The sequence below is a fragment of the Alligator mississippiensis genome, chromosome 1 (assembly GCF_030867095.1).
Source record: "Alligator mississippiensis isolate rAllMis1 chromosome 1, rAllMis1, whole genome shotgun sequence".
Taxonomy (NCBI): Eukaryota; Metazoa; Chordata; order Crocodylia; family Alligatoridae; genus Alligator; species Alligator mississippiensis.
This window is the reverse complement of record NC_081824.1, coordinates 365,225,018-365,249,419: the sequence shown is the minus strand read 5'-3', so window position 1 is coordinate 365,249,419 and position 24,402 is coordinate 365,225,018. Positions and strand designations below refer to the sequence as shown.

Sequence of the window (24,402 nt, the reverse complement as noted above, 5' to 3'; positions counted from 1 at the left end):
CATGACAGTCCTTTGCAATTAACATGTACAATGTTACAACATTGCAAATAGTTTTAGCTACTACTGCTGTGCAATTCCTTACCACCTTAACAAGAAAGGACACTTTTTAAACGAAGAGCACTCCACAAGCATATAACTCTCATCCAGATTCCTTCTGTCCCAACCATTATCAGGATATAGGCCAATAGATTCTGTGCCTCATTTATTCTAGTGGCAAATAATAAAAAAAAAGGCACAGCTACAAGTGGGACTCTCCAATAGAAGCAAATCTCACTCCACATCCAAAGATAGTCTCTTCCCCCCCCCCCCCCCCCCCCCCCCCACCCTTTGGAGTTCTCACTTTCTACCCAATCAAACAAATAAAAGCCTTTGTATTAGTAGGGGAACAAAAGTGTCACTTTAGTACCTGCAAGCATAAAAAAAAAATGGCACCACTATATACATTTTCATTTCTTCCCCACAAGTGTTACCTTGCCTATATAGTTTAATGTTGCAATCTTTTCCATTCTCTTCTTTCATATTTCACCATCAAAAAGAAAAAAAAAAATGCTCTCTTGCCTCTTTTTTTGGCAAGTAATCTATATCTACCACTAGGATGTAATCATTAGGGTTAGGGGGAGAGGCAGAGAGAGAGAGAGAGAGAGAGCTCTCACTCTAATACACAGGGGCAAAACTGGTTTATGCGCCACTTATGCCCTAAAAGGGCATAAGACATGTTAGAACTGCACCCATTTGCACTACCTGAAGATCTGGCTTTTCAACTTTATCACTGACAAGTAAATTTAAATAAATATATAGCTAGTATTTCCATTCTTGCTTTGTGACACTATGAAATTGTTCTGGATGTCAGGCTTGGCCTCCACTCAAAGCATATGAAAAGCAAATACAAAAGAATTACCCTATAAACCAAACAATTAAGCCTGTTTTTCAACTTGACTATCAAACAAATAACTCAAAAAAATTGGGTAAGAATGTGTTCAAGAGACTTTTATGAGGATAAGAATCCCCCCAAATCTGTGGTGCAACTAGGACAGGCCAACAGGGGCAGCTGTGCTGAAAGCCAACTCTTTTTTTTTTTTGGTTGGGGGAGGGTGGGGGGGGGAGGGGGGGGGATGGGAAATAACAGCTACCCCTGCAGCCACGTAATTGTGCCTGTGGTGCAGCAGCAGCTAGGAGTTGCTGTTGCCCATGCGTGTGCAGCAGCTGCCCAGGGTACCAAGCCACATTGTCATACTTTTCACTTATGCTTCCCCATGCCTGTTTTTCATATTCATGTTTAGTTAATAGGCTTAGAAATTGAATTATTCATTGACACAGTGGGAATTATCTTCACTCATCCAAATCCGTACCAAAATATCATTGCTTAGATGGACTAGATGATAACTTACATCTATTTGCACTTGTACCAATGCAGCAGCAACAAAAGCCATAGCTGCTAGGAACATACCAACTGTCATTCTCTTCAGGGGCCTAAAATGGCAACAAAAGAAACAAAAAAGAAAAACCTGAGTGGTAGTACTATCCCCCAAAGCTTCAACTGTGATTTTTCCCTTTTCATTACAGAAGACAGTATAGTGTTATCTTTTGGAGAACTAATACAGTTACACATCTCATTAAGCCTCATTCATAGATGTTAGTTCAAGCTACCCTATTGGGACATCTAAACTTCTTGTACAATGCCAGTAACATGTCATTTAAGATCTAACTAAGAAGGTGTGTGGCTCATTTCTAATGTTAAAATAATTTGTTCAGATAAATGGCCAAGTTTGCATAGTTGTTTTGAAAAAGTTTTAACTTTATAGTTATGCCCCGTAAGGAGGATTTCTTTTTGAAAATTTTTTCACCACCACAGAGGGAAGAATCAGAGTCCCATGCAGCTCGGGGGCCACTCAGCCTGCCGGCAGCTCAACCCCCCCAGCTGTGGGCAGGGTCTGGCTTGGACAGAACCCACCCCCACCCTAAAACAAAACATGGAGAAGGAGCGGGCCCCTTGCTGTAATGTGACAGAACAACTGAAATGGTGGGTTTCAATTAAAAACCCACCATTTCAAATTTTAGGGGGCACAGAATAAAACTGAGGACTAACCCCCTGCCACATGTACAAGCACCCTCTATCTTTCTCACTGGGGTTTTATAGATGAATTCCAATCAAAGGCATCTACAGAAATCAAAATGCCTTTTACTTTAATCTGTTATTCATAGGTGTGGACCTTGATTTTCTATTTTGGTGGAAGTCTTCTCAGTTACATTATTATAAGCATAACAATTTAAAGGCAAGTCATTTACAAACCTAAGCTGGTCAGCCAAAATATGCATCAACTTACGTGAAATTGATCCTGCATTTTTTAATTAAAGGATAAACCACGGCATCTACAACTGGGACCATAACAATGATCAGGATTGGGTTCACAGTCTAATGTAAAAATTATGAGAAAAAAAAAGTTAAGACCCTTCTGAAGTCTTTTTAAATAAAAATATAAAGTGATACAAAATAATCTTAGGGGACCTTAACAACCCCCCCCACAACATAAGAGATGAATGTACCTGCATTTGGTCTGGCTGAATCTGCATATTTCCCTGAAAAAAAAAAGCAAAAAAGAAGGTAGATATGGTTTAATATTAGAACTCAAATGAACATAAAATGTAGCATTTTAAAAAAAAGTGTTATTTGTTTCAAGTAACTTACAAAGTCTCCATTCATTGTAGTGGCTTGCAATGTCCATCTCGATCCCTTAAAACACAAAGAAGTAATGAAATGCGATGGTAAAGCAATACACTAAAATTTTCCTTTCCTTGCTTTAAAAGTGTAAGATGGAGAGGGAGGAATCCATGGCAAGGGAAGAGAAGGGGAGCCATTTTGTTTTAGGATTTTCTTCTTCTGTGTCAATATTAGACAAAGGTCCACTCCTAAATGATTTGAAGCAGGGGTGTCAAACTCATCAGGCCCTGCAAGCTGAATGAGCACTGTGGGGCTGGCCTGCAGAACAGCCCCAGGTACCAGATCCACTATATCCCAACCCCCATTCCCACGTGTCTCAGTGCACACCAGATTGACAGCACCTGCTACATGCAGCACACAGGGCCAGTCCAGCACACAGTGCAGCATGCTGGTCTGTTCAAGACCTACAGGCTGGATGAGAGGGTTCTACAGACTGTATTTGTCCTGCAGGCCCTCTCTCTGACATCCTATTTAAAAAGAAAAGGTTTCTTATGATTCATTTCACCATCCATTCATTGAATTAAAAAAAAAAAAGCAAACAAAAAACCCCTACAAACAAATATTCCACAAAATATATAGCAAGAGTTGAAATGCTACATTGGAATCAGAGTATAAATTGTCACACTCACACATACATATCCCCATGGACAGATCTAGGATTTTGTAAGAGAGGGGGAGGTGGCAGGAGCAGCCACCAGCACTGCAGAGGTTGCTGCAATCCCTACCTCACAGCTTCTCCCCCACCTATAGGTGGGCATACCCTGCAGAAGCAGCAGGGGACTTGACCTCCAGTCAATCCCCTTTGCTTCCTCTTCATGCTCAGCAACACAGTCCCTCCCCTCCATTTCCCACCCCCCTCATGTCAGCCACAGCCACCTTAGGGAAGGCAGAGAGACCACAGCTGTACCAGCCTCACTCCAGCCAGGCTCTGTGGGGAATGGGGATCAGCTGGGAACACAACCAGAAGTGGTGGTTAGGTTCCCTTCTTCTACCCCTGCTCCCAGGCAGGCAGGGAACACTGTCAGGGACCAAGCAAAAAAGAAAATGGAACCCAGCTAGTGCTGCTTCTATCCCTGCTGAGCCCAACTCACTGCAAATAGGAGTATTTGTGGAGTGTTTCCTGTCCCCCTCCTCCCCAAGCCAGCAGAGACAGTGGGACCAGAAGCAGCAGGTAAGGGAGATAGGGAAATGGGAGGGGGTGGGACATGCCACAGATGGGAAGGGAACAGGCAGAATTCTTACTTCCTTTAGGAACTTAAAAAGAGTAATCCCCAACTTCTATTTCAGTGGCATTGACCAAGAGCAGGCTGCATTCACATCACTGCAGCCCCTCTGGATCTGCCCCTGCACATCCCTTAAAACAAGGGAATATGCCATTTAAAATTTGCAGATGGTAATTAACAGGATATTACTCTTCATTATATCTTTGGGATATGCGAATCATAATAAAATATGCATCATTAATCAAGAGATACCCAATTCCATAATAGGTATTTAGTCCTGAAATGAATTCACAGAAGGGGTCATCTATTAATGTTTATTACTCTTGTTGCCAAATTAGAGTTGGGCCCAGGAAAGCTATATTATATGAAAACAAAGTTCAATATATACAGAGTTTGACCAAGAACTTTCGAACTTGGGAATTTTCAGCAAGATTTCTAAATCTGTATGTAGGGACTTAAATATGAAAAGTCTGTTCTTAAGAGGGCTAAGCATCAACTCATCCCACTGAAATCAAGGGATTAGGAAACCAATTCATAAACACATAGGCTTGAAATGTTGGTACAGACATAACAACTCTGAATAGGTCAATGAAATCTTATTTGGATGATCATGTTTAAAAACAGTGAGATACCAAAGCATTTGGAATACAAGTCTATGCTGTACCTCTTATTTGACTGTGCATAAGTAGTAGGAGCTAACCCAGTTTTAAGAGAGACCTTTTTATCCCCCACAGTCCTGGCTGATAACTAAAACAGCTGCTCTACCCTTCTCTACCCCTTGTTACAGGAGCTTCATCTGGCTTTGTGGGCTGCAAAAGTGCCTGGAATTTCTGGAGTAATGTGCCAGGCCCTAACATCTGGCATCTAGGTCCCCAAATGGCAGCTCCCCGGCTGTTTTGTAGAGTGTCTGGGGGAATCCGCATCAAGCTGGAAATAGGGTTTTAGAGTCTTTGGGTGTGTATAGATGAAACAGGGGGCCTAAACTGAAGTGATGGGTTTTAAAAAACAAAACACTGCTTCAATTTTGGGCTGATTAAACCCCTGTATCATGCTCACACCCTGCTGACTTACTTGGCTCTCCAGAGGAAAGGAGAGGGCAAGCTGCCAGTGAGTGAAGTGGTCCCTGGCCTTGGGGGGGTCCCTCCTTTCCCCCCCAGGCAGTAGCTGTGCTCAGGCACCCAGCTTGGGCAGTTATACAGCTGCGTAACCACCCTTTATGCACAGTGAGATGGTACTGCACAAGCAAGTAGATACATAACTATGGCTACTTGGCATGTTGCAGGGGAGGCTGCACTCTGGCCGGGCAGGGATGTTGCTCCACAGACATACCTAAGCATAAGTCCTAAAAGTCTGATTTGGCAAAAGAGTGAGGAGGTAGGCCCTCCCATGTTTCAGCCCAATAATCTAGTGATTAGAGAACTCATACCAGAAGCAGGAAGCCTGTTTCTAGGCCCCACCCTCACCCAGGAAGGGGCTTGAGCCTGCCTTACCAAGTGCTCTCTCCAGTCTTCCTTTTCCCATTGTATCCAGTGAATATCAAATCCAAGTTCCAAGGATAAAATGGATGGACAGCAGTGGGGATCATAGAATCATATAAGTACGGTTGGAAGGGACCTTGTAGATCTTCAAGTCTGACCCCCTGCCTGGGCAGGAAGAAAACTGGGCTCAAATGACACCAGCCAGGTAGGCATCAAGCCGCTTCTTAAAGACCCCCAGGGTAGGAGCCAGCACTACTTCACAGTTAGGGCGGCTAGGATCTGGAACCAACTTCCAAGGGAAGTAGTTCTTATGGATGTCTAATCTAAACTTACTCTCCAACAACTTGTGGCCATCATTCCTTGTTATCCCGGGGGGCGCTAGGGGAAACGAGGTCTCCCCCAAACCCTTCTGGTCCCTCCTAGTGAGTTTATAGACGGTCACCAAGTTCCCCCTCAGCCTTCTCTTGTGAAGGCTGAACAGGTTCAGGTCCCGTAGCCTCTCATTGAGTCTGCCCTGCTGTCCCCGGATCATGCAGGTGGCCCTCCTCTGGACCCTCTCAATGTTGTCCACATCCCTCTTGAAGTGGGGTGCCCAGAACTGGACACAGTACTCCAGCTGCGGCCTGACCAGTGTCATGTAGAGGGGGAGGATCACCTCCTTGGCCCTACTTGAGATACACCTGTGGATGCACAATAAGGTCCAGTTAGCCCTGCTGACCGTGACTTTGCATTGTCGGCCCATGTTCATCTTGGAGTCGATGATGACTCCAAGATCCCTTTCTGCCTCCGTGCTCTCAAGAAGGGAGTTTCCCCATCTTATAAGTGTGCTGCTGGTTACTACTACCCAAGTGCAGCACCCTGCACTTGTCAGTATCAAAACACATCCTGTTTTTGTTAGCCCACCCTTGCAACCTATCCAGGTCTTTCTGCAGTCTTTCCCTCCCTACTAGCGTGCCCACCTCACCCCAAATTTTGGTATCATCAGCAAATTTGAACAGGTTGCTTTTCACCCCGTCATCCAAATCGCTGATAAAGAATTTGAATAGTGCAGGCCCAAGGACTGAGCCCTGGGGGACTCCGCTGCCCACTTCCCCCCAGGTCAAATATGACCCATCCACCACCAAAAGGCCAGGTGGCCTATGGCCCCTGGGATTCTTAAGCGGGCTCCCATCCAGATACGAACCGGACCTGAGCCTATTTAGCTTCCCAGGTCGCATACAATCAGTTCCGTCTGGGCATAGTTCATCATGCATGGGATGTTTCTGTCCCATTGAGGACAAGCATCCAGAGGCCCCTGCTGTTCCAGATCAGCAACCATCTCATTAAGCCACATACTCTCTAGCTTGTTCTCATCCTCCTAGCCCCACATAGCTCTCTCTCAACTCACAATAAGTATTAGTTTGAATTGTCAATAAGTCACTGCTCGACCAAGGTCCAAAATTCTGCCCTCAGCTATGGGCCTGCTATAGCCATTGATTTCACAGCTGAAAGTAACTGCAGGTATAATTATAAAAATATTTGTTCTACATTACCTGCTGATCAAAGAGTGCCCAGAACATGGGGAGAGGAATGTACAGGAAAAGCACCCTCAAGACCATCTTAGTCTGAGTAATAAGTCGGTTCTATAATGAAGAATAATACAAAATGTTGATAAGTGTGTATTAAACTTGTGGGTTTAATTTATCTTATTACATGCATGCTACATTCATACCAACATCTTAAAACATAGGCTCTGATCACACAAGTAATCCCCAATTACTCAGTAAAGCCCATATGTATTTTGAGATTTCCAATGGACTACTTTTGTTGTTAGTATTATTTTCTCATCTCCCACATGCAACATAGCAGAAGATTAGTTCTAAGGTGTTTGAATGACAAGGTAGATTTGATAAGTGTATTACATATATGGGGAGGTGCATGAAATAAAGATGTTAGGAAGGAGCAAAAGACAGGATATAGGGGCAAAGGTTTGTGGCATTTAAGACAAGACAGACAAAAGGAAACAGATTGCTCCCGAATGGTATAGACCTTTGGTATGGAGGTGGTTCAAGCACCTACACTTTGAACACCTTCAAGAGAAATGTGGATGTTTATCTTGCTGGGATCCTATGACCCTGCTGACTTCCTGCCCTTGGGGCAGGGGGCTAGACTCGATCTTCCAAGGTCCCTTCCAGCCCAAATGTCTATGAAATCTATGAAAAGGATCTTGAAATCAACATGGAGTACAATGTGTAGCTAGTGGAGAGATGTAGTGATGGCCCCAATTACTACCTTGGTAACATTTTAGTTCATAGTTTTCAAGCTTATCTTAAGCACAAGAGCTAGAAGTGCTAGGGCAGATCACTGGTGTAAACTGTCACAAGACCACTGGATTTAATGGGCTTGTTGCAGTTTATACCAACTGAAACCAGACTCATTTTTAATGTAAGCTTAGATTCTAGAACACTATGCCACAGAGAAGAGTAGATTGTGACAATTACAACATTTACTTCAATCTTCATTAGCATAATGTGGCTCATTTACACAGGTGGCATGTGTAAATATAGGTTTTATATATATTTATCCATTATAAGTGTTTTTATATATAATACACAGAGGCCAAGAACAGATATTGCATTTGTCCCTGGACAAGTTGTGTCTGTATTTCTCCCAGAACAAAGTATCCTGAAATTGGTGTGCGCGCGCACACACCCCCTCTCCTAAATCAGGGTTGAGTGAGCAACCGAATACACTGCTGTTTTTCTGCTATTGATTCAATGCAGTCCCGAGATAACCATTTAATTGTACTTTGTGTTGCCCTGGGATAAACTGTTAGTACTTCTTATCCCTTTTTGGGATTTATCCCAGGACCACAGACATGGGCACCTGAATGATTGCACTTTGTCCTGCAAAAAAGTAGTTTATCCTGGAGCAAACGTGACATCTGTTTATAGCTACACACTATAGCATGTACACATAATACATATACATATGTAGGACTTCATCTGACACTTGTTTTGAAGCTGGGACACTGATATTAAGACCATAATATTTACACTGATGATGCCAATTACTTGCTAAGACATGCCTAAGTTTAACTAGTACCTTTTTTGCAAGAGAAAGTTTTTGTTCAGCCCATTGTCATATCCTCAGTGCAGCACATGATCATGCACAAAGCTGGGACTCCTCTGAGAGGGACAGACACTACATTGAAGCATGCTACCATCATGACATCTCACCTGAGCAGACAAATTTAGTCAGAGACCTACCTCAAGATTGGTGAAGACAAACATATAGTTTAGCTGCACTGGTATGCGGTTTAGAGATTATGTGCCCAGTGACCAAAGCAAATGGAACAAAAGTAGGAAAAGGAAAAAAACAAGTCTCTCCATGAATTCACATGCACACACAAAAATTACTCACATCATACTTTTCACTAGCCCAGTCCAACCAATGTTCTCTTTTGGGGAATTGCTTGCTGCGATGTCGAAACCTGTTTCCAACAGCAAACTGTGAAGAGACCATTTGTACATTCTGATTAAAATGTGCCAACTGCCATTCAAAAATGACATGACAAATACTTAGATGTAAAAATCAATGACATTGTCCCAAGGGAATCTTTAAAAACAAGTTACATTTTTCAGGATTTCATTTTTTTTTTTTTTATATTTTCCTAAAAATCCTTCATTGAACAAAAATATTAAAGTAGCTTTGCTAATATTTCTTATGGAAAATACTGGACCTCCCACATGAAATATCCCTTAAGTTCTGCATGGTCAGATTGGAGGAGGGATGACGAACAGCATTCTAAATTATTGCCAACAGCACAAGTAAGGATAGAGAAGAGATGGTGATAATCAGCCTGTTGAAAACAAGCAATTAACAGATGCAGCTGAATAGCAAGGGGGTTCTACGGTGTCTCCATCTCCAATAACAGGTAATAAAAGGTTGCTGTCAATGGCAATTACTGTATCAAGAGCTGGAGTTGGAAAGTATTTTAGTGAACAGGCTTATCTACAATTAAAAAAAAAAAATCAAAATGGGAAAAAAAAAAAAATGCAAAAACACCCAGATTATAAAACATACACTTTGGCCCATTCTCTCAAAAATTGGAACATGCAAGTTTATGGCAGAAGTAAAATCAAGAAAGACATACAAATCAGAGATGCACAAATGGTTCTGCCCTCCCTATTTTATACATAAAATTAATATTAGTTCCAACTGACAGTCAAAAGCCCAATATGAGTATATCAATAAACTTGTACTCTTACATTACACACTTACCCCAACCCTACATAAATATACACACAAAAATGGAAGCACACTTTGTAAATTCATCCAATAGGAAAAAGTTACACTATTTTGACATTAAAATTTTTCCAACCATGATGTTCATGTAAAGTTTAACTTCTGGAAGAAATGTAACAACTAGTTTGCAAATCACAAGCTTTAAGGATTTAACAATTATTTTAATATTCTGTACTTCATAAAGACCAACTTCATTTGAAAATCTCAGCTCTGCTTTTCCAAGTGACCTGACATTACTTACAGCAATGCACTTGGAAACTTGGACCATTATATTGCCTTGAGGTAGAACTTTCTTGTACATGCTGCTTCCAACTATGAATACAACTGAAATGAACAAAAATATCAAGTCAGGGTTGATGGAAATTAGTGGAAAACACCTTGGTATACAAAACAAATTATGAAGGGATAAGAAAGTAAATTTTTATAAAGAACACCATTCTATACAGCAATTAATATGCTTTGTCAATACCTTTCAATCATTTTATTAAAACTAATATTCTTCATAATTTTGACTTGGGTTTTTGGTAAAAATATATTATTCATTTATAAGATTTTTCCTCAGGCAAGTAGTGAACTTCATTCTTACTGAAGATGATTTCATGAGTAAAGACCCAAAAGAATAGAGAATGTTTGGGCCAGCAGTGTTTAACTGATGCAACTTTTTAATTAAAGATTTCATTTTAGGAGGTAAGTGCAGTGGATACTGCAATTCATATAATTTATGGAACTTCCAAAAATGTATTAGACCCATTCAGCTCTTTGGTCTCAGTACTGAAGGATGAAATGCTCTTTCAGCAATATGCAGTTAAGGTGTAGTTGTTTTACGTATGAAAAAGTCAATGAATATGTAACCTAAATGACATACAATAGGACATTTCAGTAGGGCAATGCATTGCTTCCTAAATATAGTTCTATTCTATGGTCATTCTCATCCTGGATACAAGAGGGAAGCTTTGCAAGACCTCCCACTTCTCTATGGAAGGGGGCATGGCTTGGCCCTGCGGGGAAGAGGGGGTACAGCCCAGGTGTAACCTGGCCACCCAGAGGAAAGGGGGTATAGCCTGGCTCCAATCTGGCCATGTGAGGTATGGGCTGTGGCCCAGCTCTGACCCATCCTGTGGGGCTTGGAATTTTGGCAGCAGGGATTTTGGCCATCACGTTTCCCAACTCATGGAGGGCCCCACAGGCCGGATTCCAAGGCTGTGGGCTGTATTTGGTCTGCAGGCCAGAAGTTGAGCGCCCCTGGGCTAGATATGGAAAACTTCCTACTGCTCAGGTTCACGAAGCACTGAACAGGGTACCCACAGATTCCAATGAATTCATGCCATCAGAAGTTTAAGGACAGGTCATGCAAATATCTATTAGGGATGGCTTAGTAATATACAATCCAGGGGGCCTGCCTTCCAGACCTACATTTGAGTCTACAGTTTCCTTTCTATTCTAAAATCTTCCAAAATAATATATGGGACCCTCCTGATTATTGCTGACAGATTACATAGTTGACAATGGGTAATCCCAGGGCATATGTATATATTTGCATATTTGTTTTTATTCTTCTGATATGCAAATTCTACCCCAAGAATCATGGACTCAAAAAATAGACAGCTTTGACTTTGAATGCCACTTAAGGAGATAGTCTTAGTTCTCTTTCCCCAAGAAAATATAGATGATGAAATAATTTTCATGGTAAGCTTACCCAGTGCAACAGCCATGAGTGCTGCAGGAACTCCAAAGGCTAGTGGGTAACACCGTTGCTTGGTATGAATTCCACATTCTTCACCTGAACCAAACACACACAGATGGTAAGCAAGAACATTGCTTGCTTTTGTAAGAAGTTTTGAAAAGGTCCTGTTACAGAAAACATTTCTGTAGGTGTTACTGGTAAATATTTCAGTCAACATGCAATCAGCACTGAACATGGGGCGTTTTTTTGTATTCGAGAAAGAGAGAACATCATGAGCTTCTCACAGAGAGTTCTTTACAGGGAAAGAAGCTTTTGTTAAAACAGGCAAAATTCAACCAAATGAATCCTGAAGAGAGGACCAAGCTCATAGGCCCCCTAAAATAAGTTTGGAGGGGTAGGAAACAGACATGCAAGCATCTAAGAGATGTAGATGGTTATTAAAAAAAAAAAAAAAATGGATGCTTCCTAAAGTGATGGGGCAGTGGGAACTGCACCAGTCTGGCATTGCCAACTGTAGGTGAAGGAGATGCAGCGTAGTAATGCTGATAGAACAGGAAGGGGATGTAGCAAAAAGGGAAAAGAGGAGAAATTGAATTGCATGACCCCCTTTTAAAAATTAACATGCATTATTTACACCACACTTAGGTGCCAATTCAGGTCTTAAAAAGGCCTCAGAAGATCCATTCTTTAGAAATGCAAGAAGTTTATGGGGGTAGGTAACAGAAAAAAAACCTCTGTCAATCATTCAGTAATGAACTTCCCCATGGTTATTGCACTAATTTACTTAGTCGGATTTACATTCACTTCATGCTGTACTGAACTTGTCCCCCTCGCTCTTAATCAGTTTAAGTTACATTTATTTTGAAAGTGCATGGGCATATGTGTGTGTGTGTGTGTGTGTGTGTGTGTGTACACACACACAATGAGTTTTAGATAATGCATGCTTGCAGCCATTTTTAAACCCATGGGGGCTTATACACATGACAAGTCAGGCCACGCTAGAAAGTTAATTAAAACATGGAGGAAACACATTAAGAAAACAAAACAACACACAAAAAAACCCAAAAAACCAAGACTACTCTGACGTGTTCCAATTAGAATGCAAACCAGCACATGTACAGGTAGCTCTCCAAGCTCACCATAGCGATAATGTGGACTTTGACCCTGTTTGTATAGCTCCAGAGTCCAGGGTGGGGGTGCCACCACCACTTGTCCCCTTTTCCTCTGCTGCTGAATTTGACAAAGGGGGGGGGGGGGGAGGAGGCAAGTAGCAGTAGCGCTCACCCCCAGGCTCTAAAGCTGCACAAAAAAAAAAAAAAAAAAAAAAAGTGATGGCTCTGGTAAGAGCCCATGCTGACATGTTGGTGAGCTCAGCTGTGAGGTGCACTGCATAGTGAACTCTGAAGGGGATGTGATCATGTGCCTCTTACCCCCCAGGCCACTTCTGATTTTAATATTTGGCCTATCTGAGAATCAGCCATCCCAAAGGGCAGGGTATCCCACACTACAGCATAGTATAGTCCATTTACATGTACTTAGGATCATAGGAATGTATGGCTGGAAGGAGCCCAGCTACTTGCTCAAGGCAAGATCATCCCTAACTAAGCCAGTCAAGTGTCTGACAAAATCAGAAAGTTCCTTCTAACCTCCAACCTAAATTTCTTCCCTATCAAGAGGGGAAGGAGTCTCCACAACTATTCAAACTTTAACCTCTCAGACTGCCAAGAGGCCAACTAGCATCAGCTATGTCAATAATGCAAAACTTTGAACAAGTCCATGCTAGAAACAAAACTTTGAACTACCAATACAGCTCCTAAATCAAAGAACCATCGAACAGACAGACAGGGAACAGGACAGACAGACAATTTTATAGGCAACAATGGTGCAGATTTACCTCTGAGAATTGGGGTGACTACAGTGGATATGAGACTTCCAGCATTAATGGACAAATAAAATATAGAGAAGAACACACTTCTTTGTTTTTCCTGCAATGAAAACAAGGAGCTGTTTAGAACATGGTAATACTGACCAGACTCTACTGGCATAATTATAAGATCTGAGTCAGTCAAATTTTTGAACCAGTAGCATAGTGCGAGGTGGGCAAGAGGGGCAGTAGGCCCAGGAGCCAACTTAGAGGGGCATGAGAATATTAGCCCCTGGCAAGTCCACACCATGGCAGTAAACAGCTGGACCCTGGGCTGCTGCTTATAGATTTCAAAGACATTAGGACTGGAAGGGACCTTGCAAGATCATCTGGTCCAGCCCCCTGGCCAAAGGGCAGGGAGTCAGCTGGGATCAGATGACCCCAGCAATATAATCATCCAAACGCAACTTGAACACATCCAGAGTAGGTGCTTGCACCACTTCTGGGGGGAGTCTATAGCAGAATCTGGAGACTTGGATGTAAAGAAGTTCTTCCTTATGCCCAGTCTAAAGTGGTCTTCCAGCAGTTTGCAACCATTAGGCCTTATTTTCCCTAGGGGAGGCCTGGTGAACAAGTGTTCTCCCAGATCCTGATGTACACCCCTACTATACTTATAGGCTGCCACCAAGTTCCCCCTGAGCCTATGCTTTTCCAAGCTGAAGAGTCCCTTGCCTCAGCCTCTCCTCATAAGGCCTGCTCTCGACCTCTGATCATGTGTGCGGCTCTTCACTGGACTCTCGTGCTTCTCCACATCCTTTTTAAAACTGTGGAGCCCAGAACTGGATGTGGTACTCTAGCTGTGGCCTCACCAAGGCCAAATAGAGTGGGAGAATGACATCTTGGGTCTTGTTTGAGATGCATCAGTATATGCAAGCCAGGGCTTTATTTGTTTTACCAGCTGTGCATTGGTGGCTCATATTCATCTTGTGGTCAGTCACGATCCCCAAGTCTTTTTCGGACATGGTTCTAGCGAGAGAAGCACTGCCAAGTTTATAGGCATGATGTGGGTCCCCCCTCCCCCCAAGGTGGATCACCTTGCATTTCTCCATGTTGAAGGTCATCAGGTTTATATGTGCCCACCTTGTGAGCTTATCCTGGTCAGCCTAAATTACCAGCCTATCCTCCAGTGTAACTGTGCTTCCCCATAGTTTGGTGTCATACGCAAACTTAGCCAGTCCACTTCCGACACCCAAATCCAGATCATTAATGAACATATTTAAAAAAAAAAAAAAAAGCGTACTGGTCCAAGTACTGAACCCTGAGGGATGCCACTGGTCACCATACACCCTGCTGACTCAGTTCTGTCAACTGGCTCAGTGGTAGGACTCAGAGTGATAGTTCCCCAGTCAGTCATCAGACCATGAAGTTGCTGAGGCCACAGTTCCCTGGTTTGGCCTCCCATGATGTCCTTATGGCAAAGTCAAAGGCATTTTCTGAAATCCAAGTAAGTGACATCAACCTCTTCCCCCGCCATTCAAGTGATGTGTCACCTAGTGATAGAAGGAGATGAGATTGGTCAGGCACGATCTATCTGTAATGAAGCCAAGTTGGCCGTCTCAGAATGGCAACTTACTGCAGCCTGTTCTTGATGGTTTCTTTGATAATTTTTTCCAAGATCTTCCCAGGGTTTGAGGTCAAACTGATTGGCCTGTAGTTCCCTGGATCTTTCTTCTTTCCTTTCTTGAAGATAGGCACCACATGGGCCCTCTTCCAGTCTTAGGAACTTCTCCCAAGCACCGTGAGTTCTCAAATATCCACACCAATGGTCAAACTATGATGTTGGCCAACTCTTTTAGCACTTTTGGGCGAATCCCATCAAGGCCCGCCAACCTATGGATGTCCAGCTTCATGTTCCCTCACAAGGTCTTCACCAAATGTGGATATGGTCACCCATATCCTTGTAGTCCTGCGTCCCCGTCAGTCAGGGCGATTCCCTTAGTGGAAAACTGATGCAAAGTAATCGTTGAGGATATTAGCTTTTTCCTGGGTATCAGTTGTCAGCTGCCCCATTTGATTCAGCAGGGGTCCAATGTTCTCCTTATTTTTCTTTTGATTTCCTATCTAATCTGAAGAAAGACTTTATTGTCCCCAATTCCTGTAGTCAGCTTGTGTTTGGTATCAGCCTTGGCTTTTCTGGTCTGCTCCCTACAGGTGCAGATCAGCGATACATAACCCTCCATAGAGGTATTTCCCCATCTTTCAACTCTTATATGCTTTTATTTTAAGACTGGGTTCCCTATTTAGCCAAGGGGGTTTCCCCAGCCCTTCTGCTACCTTTCCTGAGAGCCAGAATGGACTTCCTTTGTGCTTTTAGGATTGCATCCTTAAGGAGCGACCGCTCATCTTGGACTCCCTTCCCCGTCAGATCATGATCTTTCAGGGCCTTGACAATCAACCTCTTGAGCCTGTGAAAGTCAGCTTTCCTGAAGTTGAGGATTTCTGCAGACTGATTTTCCAGCTTTTCAATGGGTAAGGAAGGTGATCAATTAGCGACCACTGTTGCTGAGCTTCCCTTCAGTCCTCAAGTTGCTCACTAGATCCCCTTTGGCCAGAACAAGATCTAGCAGCGCCTCACCTCGTGTCACCCTGTGAACATCTTGAGTCAGACTAACAAGCTCTATTCAGGTAAGGAAGCTATGCAACCAATCAGATTGGGCTGAATATTCCTCCCATGAGATATGTCAGGGTGGTTGAAGCCACCTATGACAACCATGCACTTAGAGCATTCAGCCTGTTAGTTCCCTAGAGAATTCAAAGTCAAGCTCTTCCTCCTGGTTAGGAGGTCTGCGAGAGACTCCTACAATGATATCTCCTTTACCATATTCTCTCTTTACCATATGATCTAAACATATTCTAAACAGAGAGGGTTTCAAGTCACCATCCTTGGGTGCCTGTCAGCTACTAGGGAAGTGTACTGCTCCAACAGAGCTACACCCCTGCCCTTCCTCCCAGCACAATCTCTCCTGTACTAGGTATAGCCATCCATACCTGTGGTCCAGTCATAGGTAGAGTCCCACTAGGTCTCTTCTATCCCTATGAGATCATATTTGTCATGGCTTAGCAGGAGGGCCAATTCTTCCTGTTTGTTCCCCATGCTCCTGGCATTAGCATACAGCTGAGCCTGCCATTAGAAGCCCTAGGCTTCTTTGTATGCTTAGGAAAGAGTCCCATCCATGGGCTGGGGTAGGAGTCAGTTTGATTGCATTTCCCAACCTGCTGATTATGTGCTCGTCTCTTCCTGGGCTTGTTCCGACAGTTGTCTGCCCATCCCCCATCAAGCAGGTCAGCCAATCTGGTTGAAAAGAGCTCCTTTCCTGTTGGGGTGAGGTGGAGGCCGTCACTTCCCAGCAGATCGCTGCCACTCTCCCCAAGGTGCAGACTGTGATTAAAGAAGCTGAAGCCAAAGCATTCACAGTGGCACCAAGGCTTTAGTCTTCTGTTTACCTCTTCAATACATCTCCTCCTCCTGTGCCCATGGCCCATAACCAGGAGGATTAAGAAGAAAACCACTTATGCCCCCAACCCCAAGCCCAGCCCCCAGAGCCCTGTAGTCACCCATGACCCAGCCAGGATTGCTCCAAGCTGTCATTTGTGCCTACATGGATGAGGAGCATGAGGTAGTGGTTGGAAGGCTGGATAAATGTTGGGATCCTCTATATACAGGCCCCTGGGAGGCAGCAGACCTCACCATCTAAGGGGTCGGGGTGACAGATTGCACCCTGTCCCCCTCAAGAAGGAGTCTCCCACAATGACCACTCTGCACCTCTTTTTGGGTTGCTAGACATCTTCCTTCCTCAAGTGCTGGAGCTGGCAACTCTACTGATATCATGAGAGGTTTGTATCGGTTTTAAAGCTTCAGAGGGGTGGTGACCCTGGTACAGGATACCTTGGGGCTGGAAACTACCTTTGTCCAAGCAACCCCTGGCTGGACTTCACAGGGGCTCCTCTTGTACACCCTCATCCTGCTAGCCTTCCTTGCTCTTCCTTCCTCATTCTTCAGGCAAAGAGTGTGGTGGTACGCATCAATCTCCTCTTTGCCATCTCTGATAACACAGCATCTGCACTGCAGTCTGGAGCTCCCCTATCTGGCACTCCAGGGACTCTACTGTGGAGCATACCCCACAAGGGAAGGTGTCCATGCTCCCAACCTCAGATGCCTACATTCATGCCAGGCAGCCCCCACAGCCGAGAGCCAGGTGCTCCATCTGGGTGGAGACTGGAGCCATTGGCTCTATCTGGGTAGAGGCCTCAGTGGTGCCAGGGGGTGGGGGGTGGAAAGTCTTCAGGATGCAGTGCCTCACCATCGCACAGGTAGTAGCCTGGGCTACTGCTGTCCCACCGATACTTCTTTTCATGCTTGCCACCTTGAGCCTCGTGCCTCTCCCACGTGAACTCCCATGCGGAACTTGCACTCCAGGGCCCAGAGCATGCCTGTTTGTGCAGCTTCCTGTGGGGCTGGGCTGACCCTCCTCAGCTCCTCTCAGCTGCCTCCTGCAGCTGCTGTTGTAGCAATACTTGGGGTAGGTAGACCACAGCACAGCAGCAGGTAAGATTCTAGAGAAGGGGTTCTCAATCCCCTGGTCCAGCAGCTGCCCTGCTGCAGCCTGAAGTGGCTGTGGACTGGCAAACTGCAGCCCGCACCAGAGCCAGGCAGAGAGGCTGCAGCTCCTTCTGCAGGGCCTGCATCAGCACAGGGTTTAGCCCACCCATCCCCCGGCCGGGGGGGGCAGGTATCCTTACCCATCTTCACGTTCATCACGGGGGCACAAAAGGGAATTGGTGAGGTTTTATTCACCAAGGCGCCCCCGGGGGTTACAAGAAATAATGGCCACAAGCTAGCAGAGAGCAGATTTAGACTGGACATTAGGAAGAACTTCTTCACAGTTCGAGTGGCTAAGGTCTGAAACAGGCTCCCAAGGGAGGTGGTGCTCTCCCCTACCCTGGGGGTCTTCAAGAGGAGGCTGGATAGGCATCTAGCTGGGGTCATCTAGACCCAGCACTCTTTCCTGCCTATGCAGGGGGTCGGGCTCGATGATCTATTGAGGTCCCTTCTGACCCTAGCATCTAGGGATCTTCTGGCCAGAAATTCCAACTGTGGTCAGCTATGACTGTTGGGCCATGGTTTGCCGAGCTGTGGCATAAAAACTTTGGGAAACTCTGCTCTAGAGGTAGTCTGTGGAATGGATAAGACTCCTGGCCTGCCCATCCCCCAGCTCTTGGCACCCCTTTACCTGAAGTAATCAGCAACACCTCCCACAAACCCCCAACCCAGGTAGTTGTACTGTTAGGAGAGCTCAAAGCAGAGGTATAAACACCAAGAGAAGAATATAGCTCTTATTCAAATATCTAGTTCCTACAAGAAGGGGCACATCTAAATATGCAAATTATTTTCAGGCATGTATCTATTGCTTAAAACATAGATAAATATGATTGTTTATGTTAAATATTTAAATTTTATTTAATTATGATATACACGCGTTGCACTTAGCTTCATACATATTGTTACCTGATCATCTTCAAACTGATCTCCACCAAATGCTGCTACACAGGGTTTGATTCCACCAGTACCAAAAGCAATCAGGATCAGGCCGACCACAGAGAGAGCACTGCAATAAAGGGAAATATCATTCTGTTTTCTTAAGAGCATGTAAAGGAATATTGGGTGAGGAAGAATGTCCAAGCTTGCTACAGAGTTAAAGAAAGGCATGTTTAACTAATGGATGTCCTACCATTCAGCAGTGTCATAGAACCAGGCTCTGGTATGAAGTAAAAGAACACTTATCCTCAAAATGGTAGCAGCATGGGGCTGAATTAAGCAGCCCTACATTGCCCCAACTGCAGGCACTGGCATGGAGGGCATGCTTCAAGAGATGCAAGGAAATACTAAGGGAACAGGAAGGGAAGTGATTGTAAAGCTCATATTACAGTGGATCTCTACTTCAGAGCAGACCACAGCAGCCCTGGTACTGATCTGTCCTGTACTAGGAACTACTGAAGACTCAAGTATCTTGGAATCCAGAGAGTGGAAAGTTAGTATCAGACTATTTTTTCTTCAGCTCATACTGGTTTATGCCTTCTGTGCTGCATCTCAGGGAGGTGCAATGTAGGATCTAGCACAGCATTAACCCGATTAACAGGTAACTTATGGTACAAGGAAGTAGTAAGCCATATTTTATCCTTAAGATGCTCTTCCTTGAAATTCTTAACACGCACTTGTTATTTACAAATAATTATATAGTTTATCTGGAAGCTAAAATATATATTTTTCATGAAGCAATTTGAATGTGGTATTGTTGCTAGAATAATGCCTTCCGAGCTATTAGAATTCTACCTTTAAAATCAGAAGTATGTACAGCAAGGTATCAGCAGAGATCCTTTCTTGCAGAGGCCCTATGCAGTGAGGAAATCAGTAGGGCGAGTAAAACTACACACTTTTCAGTTTTAATCTCAATCCAGGGAGTTGTTTGGCCAAGTGTCCCCTGGCAGAACTCAGATTTTCATATATCTCATTTTAATTAAGACAACTGCTATTGACAGGTGGCTGCCTCAAGTGAGACCAGTAGGACTTCAGTTTTGCACACATCCTGTAAGAGTGGATAAAAGGAAGAAACAATTTAAAAGCAGCAAGGAGTATGCAAGTACGTAAACTACATTAGTCTGAAGTCAGGCAGAAGGTTGGGCGGCACCTTAGAGACCAACTCTAGATAGGCATAAGCTTTTGTAGGCTACAACCTACTTCATTAGCTGTAATGTTTCATCATAGTATTTATATGAAACACCCTGCCCTGCCTTCCTCAAGTCTGGAAAAGCAGCAGGTACAGTCCAAGTTAAACATCAGATACTACAATAGCTGTGTTTAACCGCATGTGCAAAAGAAGAGAGATTTAAAGAAACAGAGGACAGCAGTCAACTAGGAGCAGAGAAAAGTTACCAGCAGTGGCTCCAAAGCAAGAGAAAAAAAGTGCAGTTGAATAGACAAATCTAATTACATAAAAAGAATGACCATTCAGAAAGGAAAAGGGGTATAATTACCAGATTAGAGGAGACACCAGTTAGAGGAGTTGTGATACCATTTTCTACATTTAGTGTCCAATAAATGTTATGATTTCTTTTGTTCCCAGGCCCCATATTCTAAGGCGCTCTACAGAAGGGCTGTGCAGTCAGAAATGAAGTGATTGTTCTTTGAAAAGTAAAGTAAAGTATTCTCCCACAGGTGTTCCCATCTTTTTTCTACAAGAGTTCATTCTGAAGCCTAGTAGTAGTTTAGTTTCTCACACACATTTAACTTGGAGTATACCTCTTTCTGTCTGTGACCTGAATAAAGAAATCTGGTGCCCAAAAGCTTGTCTAACATCTCTCCAACCAGAGAGGGTGTTAGGTGTATTGGTCTCAGTAGTTAGGCAGAAGGTAGGGCAGACTGGCACCTTATAAAACTAATTCGGAGAAGCATAAGCTTTCATAAGTAATGAAAACGTATGCCTCTGAATTAGTCTATAAAAGGTCCCACTGTCCCACCTTCTGCTACCTCTTAACTGTAAAAGGTAGCCCAATAAAATATATTACTAATGAAAACCCCTTGTTTCTTGCCTAGGTCTGAATCATTTACAGCTACAACTATCCAACCCTATTAAGAACAACAAGTTACAGATTCTTTTTTACTCTAAAACTGTAGGAACTCAGGAAAACGCCCCCCCCACAGGTTTACTAAACACACTTAAGTCACTTTTTTTCCCCCCCCTGCCCCTCATTTCAATTAAGCTCAGCAGTCTTGGCCATGTTTTTGCATGATTTCTATAATATGTACATAATGACTTCCTAATTAAAAGTGTCTTTTAATCAGCTTCTTACTGAAGAGACAACAAGGACAGTTCATTAAAGACCTAAATTGCTTCATCATGCATTAGTGTGTAATGCTACTTACATGTGCACCGAGAGGCGATCAGGAGTTCCATCCCGGTTATAATCTGTCAAGTCATTTATGGAGCCTACAGCCATAACTACCTGCCCAATGGTATAAACAATGGACAGGGAGACAATGGTCCTGTTGTGAGAAGAGGAGAGAATAGATCTGTCTTTATCTGCACAACTGATTCAGATTTCTTTCTAGTTTACAAAGGGGTTGAGCACAGAAAGATTACTGGTTAGAACAAACATGAGTTAACTATGTATATTATTCACTAAATATTTTGGCAAATTTGCAATATCAATATTCCTGGTCAGGTACACTTTGGATTTTTTGAATAAAAAAAAAAAAAAAAAAAAAAAAAATCACTTTCCTTAAAAGAAATATTATCATGGAATTTTAGTTACCCGATTAAATCAAACAACAAAGATACCAGAAAAAAATATTGTGTACATTAACAAAACATTGTAGGAGCATTGCATCCAACTGCTTAAGTAGTTAACTTTTAAATAACAAAACGAAGATTAAAAAGATGTTTTGTTATATTTACCATGTTGTGAAAATTAAGTTGTATGTTACATTATCATTAACATGCAATTTGTACTCCAAATATGCTACCTGTTTGTATTTTCTTGGTATTTCCAAACTGAAACAGAAGGTGGGATGGGGAAGGAAATCATCTTCCATCCCAAGCATGGGAACTACAACAAGCTATTTCCAGAAATAATGACTAGTCCATTAGCCTGTTCCCTCACCTTAAAGTATGTTCCACATCTACAGAAGGAGAAATTCAAGCCTAGCTCCTGGATGGTGCAGGCTGCAAACAGCAAGCCTGATTTTCTCAGTTGCCAGGCGCCAGTGAAGTGTGCATGTACATTGTGCTATCACCAACTAGCTCATAACTTTAAGGTGAAGTTTTTATACTTGTTGATCAGACTTGCTTACATTTTTAACTTTTTTGGGACTTGAACAGGTGACTAACATTAAGGAACTGCTTAAATTTCTCAGTGAATGGGAATTTGTGGCACCTCCAAAACACCCCACACATTCTGTTTCAGAAATACAGAAACAAAATCTGATGTGCAGTGAGAGGCTGCCATGTGCATCAGGAAGCAGATGATGTTCATGTTGTAAAAGAAAATAGTACAAGGAGCCATCTCAAATAGCACTAGAATTGATCCTACTTTTCCCCAAACAGACATCTTTGAAATATCCAGGGCTAAAAACTACTCTGTCACTTATAGTAATTTTAGTTGTTAACTTTAACAATGGTCAGCAAGACATTCAGATGAGAGGGCCATCTGTATGATTCAACTGTAAAAGAGCCTTGTTGTTGTTGTCATCAGTTTGGGCGGCACAAATATTAGAAATGGCGAGGGCTTTTTACATAAGAGACAGCTTACATAATCAGCTTGCTACAGTTTATTTGGACATCTTGCACACTACAAAAATGGTATCTGCCTTCTTCCACAAACAAGAACTTCCTGTTCAACCAAGTATGGAGTGTCCCTGAGGGTACTCCCACACAGATATTCTGTATACATACAGTGGATGGGTGGCTATAGGATCCAGCCTCACCTATAAAGTTACAATTACTAGTACACTAACTAACCCCTCCTCAGTCATAATAATGATTAACAAGTTGCCCATCTTCCTTCCTCATGAACCTCCCTCTTCCATTTTTTATTTTTAAATTTTTTAACTAAACCCAGGGAAGGGGGGGGCACACGGACAGATGGATAACTGGTGTTCAGAATTTAAGAAAAAGGGTCTCTCACAACTGACTCAAGTCCCAGGTTCCCACCTTTAAGCAAGAGTATAGCACCATTGAACTCAGTTGATATTTCCAGGAAGAGATGTAAACAGCTCTAGAAATTTGATGCGATTGTGTAAGGAACCAAATCTCATCTTGGGAAATTATTAAAATTTGAAGAATGACTTTAAAAGATTTTGTTTCAAGATTAGCGCTGGTTTCTAGGGCCCCGATTCTGCAAACACCCATCTTCCAATGAGGCTACTTTAAGGGAAAAGCTGTACAAAAGTATAAGCTGATGAGATAAGACTTTCAGTGATTTAGGACCTAATCCTCCAAACACTTAACAGGCACAAAAAGGAGAAGCAGAGAGCAAAGTGGAAGCAGAAGTGTTATGGCTTGATTTGCATAGTTTCTGACTGTGCCCAACTCCCATGAACCTGTAAATGCTTCTGACTGAGTTGACAGAGCAAGTCAGCGAAAGCAATTGTTCCTCAGTTCCACTTCCGAGCCACATCCACTAAAACTGAAAGCTTCTCAAAAATCTATATTCATTAATACCAAGTCTTCACAGAATCTTTCTGTACTCAGTTGGCCGTTTGAAACCCTTTCCTGAAACGGCAATCCAAAACTTAATTGCTCTATTCAGTTGCTTTAGATTACACCCCCACAAACACTCACTTGAACTTCCCCAGCCAGGAGTCAGCAACAATTGCTCCAAGGATTGGTGTCAAATAGCACAGAGCAACAAATGTGTGGTAGATGACTGTAGACAGGTTGTCATCCCAATGGAGAAAAAATTTGAAGTACAGAACGAGCACAGCTGCAAAAAAACAAAACAAGGAGTTAGTTAGAAATATGAAATTATCCACTGAAACCAAAAGCTAAAGAAGAGTGAAGGAAAGTTACCTCGCATTCCATAGTAGGAGAATCTTTCACAGAACTCATTAATGACAATGAAGAAGATGCTGATTGGAAAACCAAAGCAGCTTGGCTGAAAGGCAAAAATAGAAACATGTAAAATTCCAACAAAGCTATTTAATTCTCTCATTTTTCTGGCCAGAACCAGTAAGTTTAGTCATATATGTAAAAATCAATTGCAGTTTTTAGACTATAAGTAATTTTTCATTCTAGGTTTTTAAGAGTCTCAAAATGTGGGCATCTCTGCTCCAAATCATCATGTACAGAACTGCTACTAATGAGCTAACAGACACCTGCAGCATTTTGAAAATAGAAAAGGCTACAAAACAGCAACATAAATTGTCCTTTAAACAGAATTCTCTGTGAAAGGGGACAAAAAAAAACAAAAAAAAACAAAAAAACACTGTCTTCCACATCTTGCTACTTACACTCCTTGCAGCTTACCATTTATAGGCCAAGTCTAAAAAACTGCAGAAAGCTGTACCACTTCAAAAAAAAAAACAAAAACAA

At 42.8% G+C, this 24,402-nt stretch overlaps 1 protein-coding gene across 2 annotated transcripts in view; it reads right to left on the bottom strand.

The window, feature by feature from the left end:
• The window catches only part of SLC15A1 (solute carrier family 15 member 1), a 55,682-nt gene that overhangs the window by 22,320 nt on the left and 8,960 nt on the right, over positions 1–24,402 (bottom strand). For both annotated transcript variants that reach the window (XM_014600492.3, XM_059721110.1), the window contains exons 3-15: positions 23,881–23,965; positions 23,653–23,794; positions 21,237–21,356; positions 18,822–18,921; positions 13,286–13,376; positions 11,404–11,487; positions 9,949–10,031; positions 8,823–8,909; positions 6,953–7,042; positions 2,687–2,731; positions 2,545–2,577; positions 2,325–2,413; positions 1,389–1,470 (exon numbers count right to left, since the gene is read on the bottom strand). In XM_014600492.3, coding sequence (XP_014455978.1) covers positions 1,389–1,470; positions 2,325–2,413; positions 2,545–2,577; positions 2,687–2,731; positions 6,953–7,042; positions 8,823–8,909; positions 9,949–10,031; positions 11,404–11,487; positions 13,286–13,376; positions 18,822–18,921; positions 21,237–21,356; positions 23,653–23,794; positions 23,881–23,965 — 1,131 coding nt within the window. The remainder of the gene's footprint in view (positions 1–1,388; positions 1,471–2,324; positions 2,414–2,544; positions 2,578–2,686; positions 2,732–6,952; positions 7,043–8,822; positions 8,910–9,948; positions 10,032–11,403; positions 11,488–13,285; positions 13,377–18,821; positions 18,922–21,236; positions 21,357–23,652; positions 23,795–23,880; positions 23,966–24,402) is intronic.